The 8544-nt window shown below is 40.8% G+C and overlaps 1 protein-coding gene across 1 annotated transcript in view; it reads left to right on the top strand.

The window, feature by feature from the left end:
• ARFGEF2 (ADP ribosylation factor guanine nucleotide exchange factor 2) overlaps window positions 1-8544 on the top strand; it is a 125907-nt gene that overhangs the window by 93743 nt on the left and 23620 nt on the right. Inside the window, exons 31-35 of the mRNA XM_007938332.2 lie at window positions 1758-1893; window positions 2765-2903; window positions 3009-3063; window positions 4156-4270; window positions 6928-7058. Coding sequence (XP_007936523.1) covers window positions 1758-1893; window positions 2765-2903; window positions 3009-3063; window positions 4156-4270; window positions 6928-7058 — 576 coding nt within the window. The remainder of the gene's footprint in view (window positions 1-1757; window positions 1894-2764; window positions 2904-3008; window positions 3064-4155; window positions 4271-6927; window positions 7059-8544) is intronic.

The following is an 8544-nucleotide window of genomic DNA, read 5'->3' as shown; positions in this document are numbered from 1 at the left end:
GAAAGTTTACAGAGCACATTCACTTTCCATACAGCAGTTCACACACACTTTGTCTCATGACACTGAACACAATTGACCCCAACACAACAGCTCCCCTGCCACCTCCTCCCGACAGTCACCTCCTCCCTGTGTCCATCCAAATCTATCCTTTTTTGCCTTTATGATTTTGCTTTGGAACCATGCTTAGCAGTTCTTCCCTTTTTAAATTTATTTTGTTTTGTTTTATTTGTAACATTTTATTGTGGTTTAGGTGAAATTTTACGGAGCAAATTCATTTCCCATTTAGCAATTTATACACACATTGATCCGTGACGTAGGTTGCAATCCCCACAAGGTGTCAGCATTCTCCCAACTTCACCTTAGATTCCCATTTCCATTTGCCCAATGAGTGGGCCCCTTCCTGCCTTCTTAACTCTGCTTTTGGGCAAATGCTTCCCATTTGGTCTTGGACAGTGGATTGTTTGAGGAGCATTTGCCTCTCGGGTGTTACTGTTCACGTTATGGGCCTTTTAGATCTCTGCGAGTGGCTTAGCCCTTCCCTTCTCCATGATTTTATAAATAATCCCTGTGTATTTCCTCTGGTGATGTCATAGCATCTTTTTTTTTTTTTTTTTAATAATTATTACTGTGATTTAGGTGAAAATTTACAGAGCAAATTGATTTTCCATACAGCAGCTCACATATACTTTGTCTTATGATATTGACTGTAATTTCCCACAATGCAACAGCTCTCTTCTGACTTCTTCCCCATAGTTACTTCTTCTCTGTGTCTTTCCCTCTCATGCACTCCTGTCCCCTGAGCTGTCTCCCTGTGCATACACAGCCCCTCTATTCTCCCATGACTGATCTTTCCAAGGAGTGTATCTACCTAATGTAAGTGTTCAGCTCATATGCCTGTCTTTTGTTTGGCTGGAAACCACAGGAGTGGGTTCAACTCCAGACCTGAAGGGCAGCTAGGGGCCATAGTCTCAGGGGTTCCACCAGGCTCTATTAGACCAGCAAATGTGGTCCCTTTTTTTTTTTTTCCCCTAATGATTTTGAGTTTTCTTCCACACCGTTCTCCCACTCTATCCAGGATCTTCTACACGGATCCCCTTCTAGTGGTTTGACAGTGGTAGGTGGGCACCATCTGGTTCTTCTGGTCTCATAGTCATATAGGCTGAGGATCTCATGGTGTACCAGTCCCTTGGATTAATTGTTTCCATGCATTTTTGGTTTTCTTCATTCTTCTTTGCTCTGGACAAGGAAAGATCCATCATTGCATCTAGATGGCTGCTTGCAAGCTTTTAAGATCCCTGTCACTAGTCACCAAAGTAGAATGTGGAACAGTATTTTTGTGTAGTTTGTTATCATGACATCATTTTTAATATTTAAGAGGAGAGTATGAGTGTTTAGCATAATATATTCATGTCTTCCACATCATTAAAACTCTTTATGAATGTCATAAATTTTATAAACGTGCACAAATTTTAAACATTTGTTTAATATTCTGTCATGTTGGAGGTACATTGCTAGACATTAGGTTGTGTTATGTTTTCAGTATATAAATGCCAGTGTAGTAAACATCTCTGTTCATAAATCTGATTAATTCTTTCGGATTAGTTCCTGGAAGTAGTGGCCCATGGCTATGAACATTCCGAGACACTTGATGATACTACCAAATTGCTTTCCAGAAGAGTTTTGCCAGTAGTGTATGGGAATGTCCATCTCACCTCAAGGAGGGAGGCTTTTAAGCGTTATCTTTGTTGTTTTTCCAGAAATCTGAATGGATGACAACAACTTGCAATCATGCACTTTATGCTATTTGTGATGTATTTACCCAGTTTTATGAAGCTTTGAATGAAGTTCTGCTTTCTGACGTATTTGCACAATTGCAGTGGTGTGTAAAACAAGGTACTCTGTAATCTGTAGACATCAGTTTTTCTTTTCATAGTCCTTAAGGTTGATGTTTTTTTTTTCCCACTATATAAAAACACAGATGTTATACCAAGGAGTACAGTGTATATATAATTTACTTGGTGAAAATATGTGTATTTTAAAAAAATTATTTAATTAGAACTTAAAAGCAACTGCCCAACTCAGTGTTTCTTTAAGATGAAGTTTAGTTCTTTTTCTGTTTTAAAAGATGAACCTTTGTATATTATACTGTTATTTCTACTTTGTATATGTTTGAAGTTTTCTGTGATACAGTGTTTTTAAAATGTATTCTTGGAGTCAAGATCGATAGCTTCATCAGTGGATCTTTCTTATTTAATTAGTTAGTGTCTGTCTCATTTAGTGAGTAGTAGAAAAAATACCTAGAGAACATATCAACCCTGGATTCCATAGGTAGTTTTGGCATAAGACATAGCTGAATTAAGTAGGTTTTTCAAAAAGTGACTCAATTTTTGAAATAATGTAAATGATGAGACAATTGATAATGATATGGTAAAAATTAGAAACAGTGTTTAAGTAACTAAATTTTTGGAAATACTGATCTGTGTCTTTCTGTCTTGTCTTACTATTTCTCGTGTATGATGACATTTTGATAAAGTTGCAAAGTATTTGTCTTTATTTTTCCCTAGCAATAAAACTATGACAAAAAATTTTACCTCTTTGTAGACTATTTAAACTATAAAAATTTTCATACCATCTGTAGCAGTCCTTAATTAAAAGCCTACAAACCCACCAGTTGCATAGTCTCCACCTCACAATGTGAAGGGTCAGAGATTTGGTTAGGATCAAAATAGCAATTGGAGTTGAGTGATACTGTTTCATTTTGCAGATAATGAGCAGTTGGCTCGCTCAGGTACAAATTGCCTAGAAAACTTGGTAATATCCAATGGACAGAAATTCAGCCCTGGTGTCTGGGATGAAACATGCAGCTGTATGTTGGATATTTTCAAAACCACCATCCCACATACGTAAGTGTCAGTGTGACTACTGTGCTGTATCTCGGCCTTCGGTGGGCCTCTTGTTGCTCCTGGGTGTCTTTCCACTGATCATTCCTTCTCTCCCATTCCCTTCAGTTTGCTGACATGGAGACCGGTAGGCATGGAAGAAGATACATCAGAAAAACATTTGGTAGGATTTTAATTTTTGTCTTATTGTTGATCTCATATCTTAGTACAAAATCATCAGCCCCAAAGAGTCTGTGCTTTTCTGATGGGAAGTCAGTTAAAAAAAAAAAAAAAAAGGTTATAAGTTTGAAAAACAATATATATTCATGAGAAAAATTTTTTTTTGGAACATACAGGAAAGTCTTAAGCAAATGAGTCAGCTGACCCAAAAAAATCACCGTTTACCTTTCTCCTTGTTTCTTTGTGTGACTGTACACATGTACCACTCTTAGCTGAAGTGAGGGCTCATTGGGCACATGCTGTATTGCTTAACAGGGTGAGGGTTTTTCCATGTTCTTTCTTTTTCAATTGTGATTTGGGTGAAAGTTTACGGAGCAAATTCACTTTCCATGAAACAGTTCACATACACTTTGTCTCATGACGTTGACTACAATTTACCACAGGGCTTTTTCCATATTCTTAAAGATTGAGAATAGCCTATTCAGTGGCTGCACATGATTATAATTTATTTAACCAGTTCTCCCTCATTGGTGTCTCAGGTAATTTCCAGTATATCCCTGTTATAAATAACACATCAATGTGAGTAACCTTATTTTTTGCTCTCACAGAGTTTTACTGTCCACCAATGAAATGGTAATTTTTTTACATGAGTTAAAATACTGTGGTTTACAGAGGAGTTTGGATTATTGACTTCTCCCAAGTAACTATGAGGCCATCAGATTTCAAGAGGCATTTAGGATATAAGATCAAAGCACATTATTTAAACATTTTCTGGTTTTTAGCTCTGTCTTCCATTGTCAACTTAAAAAAAAAAACCTACCACACTGATTTATTTTTTAACTTGATCTCATTAAAAATTTGTTACACTTCCTGTTAAATCAGACTATGTAGAGAAATGCCCTCTAAATTAGACAGGAAAATGTGAAATTTTAATGAGGGGAGAAATAATTGAAATTCTTAATCTCTCCTCTGCAGCCTCTCAGCCAGGCATGTAAATCCAGCTGGGCTGGCAGTGCTGCCACAAGGCCCATCTCTGCCCAGCACGCTTTTGGATAAAGAGATGCAAACGTTGTGTTCCTCTCTGGTTTCCATTTAGGAGGTGGATCTGGACCGCCAGTCTTTAAGCAGCATGGATAAGAATGCCTCTGAAAGAGGCCAGAGCCAGCTCTCTAACCCGACTGATGACAGCTGGAAGGGGAGGCCATATGCAAGTAAGACCACTTTTTTCTTAAAGTTTTCATTTGTTTATTACTTACATGTTTAAAATAGGTGACATACTCTCATGACTCAGAAGGCACAGAACGGTACCCATGGTAAGCCTTTGTCCCCAGCCCTGTGCCTCAGTCCACCCCTCCAGAGGCATGTGCAAGCAAACACACATACGTATTTCTATATGAAGTTTCCTCCCCTCCTTTTTGTACAGATGATGGGGTACTAGTGCTCGGTGCCAGGCACTGTACTATGTGTTTCATGTGTGTGGTCTCATTGATTTGATCGTTACACTGGCCCTTTGAGGGAAGGACTGTTTGATATTTGAGTGTGACAGAGGTTTAGACAGGTGGCATATGCCAATATGCAGTACAGTTGGGATTTAAACACATCTCTGGCTAAGTGAGGAACTGGAACTTCTGTGTGTTATTCTGTAGTCTGTACAATGGCATGTTCTGTTATTTGTCTTCATTGTAGTCCCATGTTCTCCTCACCAGGCCGAACATGTTACCATTGAAGTTCATTTCTGATGCAGAACATTAGACAGAACCCAAGTGTGGTCACTAGTATCTATTCAAGGAATAAAAATTATTTACCCTTGAAATCCATAAAAAAGTCACCATTTTGGAGACTGGCACGCTATCTCCTAGTAACTGTGGCACAGCCCGTTTCCTCTCCAGTGGAATGGTCTGTTTCTTCCATCAACTCCAGACAAAGTGGTAGGCTTGTCTGTGGGACCAAATATACATATCTTTGAAAATAAACACTCATAGTGCAGCCCAAGAAATGCCTTGAATTTGAGGCCACTTTCATCCCCCCAGGAAACAGTGGACCTGTTTCTCCTAGTCTTCCACTTGAGCCTCACTCCTGGGCACAGCGGCAGGCAAATCTGTACCATTTATATTGCTCTCTCTCTTTTAAGATGATATCACTGAATTGACAGAAGTTTAATGGCGTAGTGCCTAAGGCATTTGACTGCTAACCAGAAGGCTGGTGGTTCAAACCCACCAACTACTCCTCAGAAGGAAGATTGGGCAATCTACTTCCTCAGAAATCCAAGGAGGGGCTGCTATGAGTTGGATCCGACTCAGTGGCAGTGAGTTTGGTTTGGTTTGAGTGTAACTCCATTGTTGTTGTTGTTATTTTAATTAAAATTAATTCTACTTGGAGAATTTTTACATATTTATATAATTTCACAGCCACTTTCAAAAACTTGAAAATAACCTGACCTCCTTGTTTCACATCATTAAAAGCCTTATTGAATGTTTTACACATTCTGATTCTGTAACAGGAAGTTGGAAAAGGAATCTCTGCTGGCTCAAATCAGCCATCACTTATGAAGTGCCTCACATGTCCCATCCCATCCCATCCCCTGTTCCGTCCCCCATGCCCTGTCCCCTGTCCTCTGCCCTCCTTCCCCCACACACCCACCCAGGGATTAAGAGCACAAAGTAGATGAGCCATTGTCAGAGTCTACTCAGTCAGCAGAAGCCACGCTGATCATTTGAATGGGAAGTATTCGATGAAGTACTGTTGGCTAGTCTAAGGTTGCTAACTACTGAAAGGGAAAAAAGAGGATTCTCGGTGGATATGGGAGTGGGTGGTGCAGAGAGCACCTGCTACTATGGGGCAGAGAGCGTGTGATCCAGGAACAGAGAACTTAGAAGAGCCACCCTCCTCCTGAGGCTGAGCTTCAGACTGCTTAGGAGAGGCCGGCGACTGCAAGACACAGCCTCTAGATGTTGGGGTACAGGCTGGAGCTGGGCTGGAGGGGAGGCCTAGTGAGTGGCAGAAAAACCTACTGCAGAACACAGCTCCGCACAGCTCATTCCCTCACCTTCTTTGGTCTTTGCTCAAATAATCACATTTTCACAGTGACTTGTCCTGACCGGCTTCTTTAAACTTGTACCCTCATACTTCCTGTCTATCTTTGTTACTTTATGTTGTCATCATCTGACAACCTTTATCTTATACAGCCATATTTTGGAGATAATGCGGGTTCAGTTCTAGACTGCCACATTAAAGTGTGAGCCACACAAATTCTTTGGTTTCCCAGTACATATAAAAGTTTTGTGTATACTATACTGTAGTCTGTTAAGTGTGCAGCAGCATGATGAAAAAGTTTGAAATATTGTGAGAATTCCCAAAATGTGACACACAGACATAAAGTGAGCACATGCTCTTGGAAAAATGGTACGAATGGACTTGCTTAGTGCAGGGTTGCCACAAACCTTCAATTTTTAAAAATGATAATGCACTATCTGTGAAGTGCAGTAAACAAAGCACAATAAAACAAGGTGTGCCTGAGTGCAGCTGTCTTGTTCATTGTCTACTCCATAGGAGCAGAGTTCCTTGGCCCTTTTTTTACATTGCTGTGTTAGTGGTTAAAGAATTAAGCTGATAACCAAAAGGTCGGAAGTTCAAACCCACCAGCTGCTTCACAGGACAAAAATGAGGCATTCCTCTTGGGTAAAGATTTATAGCCTTGGAAACTCTATGGGGCAGTTGTACTCTAGTCAGAATAGACTTAATGGCAGTGGTTTTGGTTTTGGTTGATACCACATCAAGAATCATGCCTGGCACGTAGTAGGAGCTCAGTGAATATTTATTCTGTATGGGCAGAATCATTATTAAGGCTAATCCTTATCATCTAATACAGATCAGAAACTGTTTGCCAGCCTCCTCATCAAGTGTGTAGTCCAACTGGAATTGATACAGGCCATTGACAACATCGTGTTCTACCCTGCAACAAGCAAAAAGGAGGATGCAGAGCACATGGTTGCTGCGCAGGTAATGACAGCAGGCCTTGAGACGGCCATCCTCATCTGCAGGGAGGTGGCTCGGAGGCAGTGGTGTGCTAGAGCCAGCTCTGTTGGCTGGCAAGAACCCATTGTGCTTAGCTCCTCCCAACTCCTCATTCAGTGAAGTCATATCAGTGGCTTGAAATTGCCCACAACGGGAATATTTACACCACAGAAAATGACAGACACTATAAATCAGGGCTCCCCTACCTGCCAGGAGCTGTTTATAGACATACCACTGCTCAGATGCCACCTTGATGCTTTGAATTGAGTGTTACTAATCAGGGGGACTATTCATAATCGATGTGTAACTTAACCAAAAATAAGGGAAAATATGTGATTAAAGGTCCCAGTTTTTCATTAAGAAAGATCTTTTTTTGTTGTTCATTTTATATATGCAACCTTTTATACATAAGATAGTCTTGAAAGTACACACTTGATTTCCTAAAGTTTGATACTAATCTTATACCATAGGTTGCAAATTGAAGTGCTTCAAGGGCTAGCAGGCTTTGGGAGTGGATGAGCAGGGTGGGTGGGGATTGTAGTAAAGAAGAGAGTCCTACCAGAGTGGCAGCTGCCTGCTAGCTCCAGCATAGGACCACCATCCAGGGGTCAAGTCATCAGTCTTATTACTTTTCTAGAGAACCTAGATTCAAGAGTTCATTTATCACCTGACAGAGACCAGAGAGGCCACGTGAGCTTGGGTCTAATGTTGTCTATCTTTCAGTCAGTCTTTTTTTTGTGTGTGTGTGTGTGATTTGGGTGAAAATTTACAGAGCAAATTCACTTTCTATACAGCAGTTCACATACACTTTGTCTCATGACATTGACTACAATGCACCACAGTGCAACAGCTCCCCTCCCACTTCCTCCCTACAGTCACCACTTCCTTGTATCCTTCCCTCCATGCACCCCTACCCCCTGAGCTGTCTCCCTGTGCATAAACAGCCCTCCTTTCTCCCATGATTTTTCTCTCCAAGGAGTGTATCTACCTCATGTAAATGTTCAACTCCTATGCCTGTCTTTTGTTTGGCTGGAAGCCACAGGTGTGGGTTTAATTCCAGACCTGAAGGGCAGCTAGGTGCCATAGTCTCAGTGGTTCCACCAGGCTCTATCAGACCAGCAAAGCTGGTCCCCCTTTTTATTTTCTCCACAAATAATTTTGAGTTTTGCTCCACATTGTTCTCCCTCTCTATCCAGGATCTCCTACATAGATCTCACTCCGAGTGGTTGACAGTGGTAGCCAGGCACCATCTAGTTCTTCTGGTCTCATAGTCATATAGGCTGCAGATTGCATGGTATACCAGTTGCTAGGACTAATTGTTTCCATGAATTTTTGGTTGTCTTCATTCTTTGCTCTGGACGAGGAGAGACCCATCATTGCATCTAGATGGCTGCTTGCATGCTTTTAAGATCCCAGTTGCCAACCTATACAACTGTGAGACCAGAAGAACTAGATGGTGCCTGGCTACCAC

The sequence above is a fragment of the Orycteropus afer genome, unplaced genomic scaffold (assembly GCF_000298275.1).
Source record: "Orycteropus afer afer isolate SDZICR_OR568_19922 unplaced genomic scaffold, OryAfe1.0 scaffold00049, whole genome shotgun sequence".
Lineage (NCBI taxonomy): Eukaryota > Metazoa > Chordata > Mammalia > Tubulidentata > Orycteropodidae > Orycteropus > Orycteropus afer.
The sequence above is the reverse complement of the archived record's forward strand: the minus strand, read 5'-3'. Positions and strand labels throughout refer to the sequence as shown.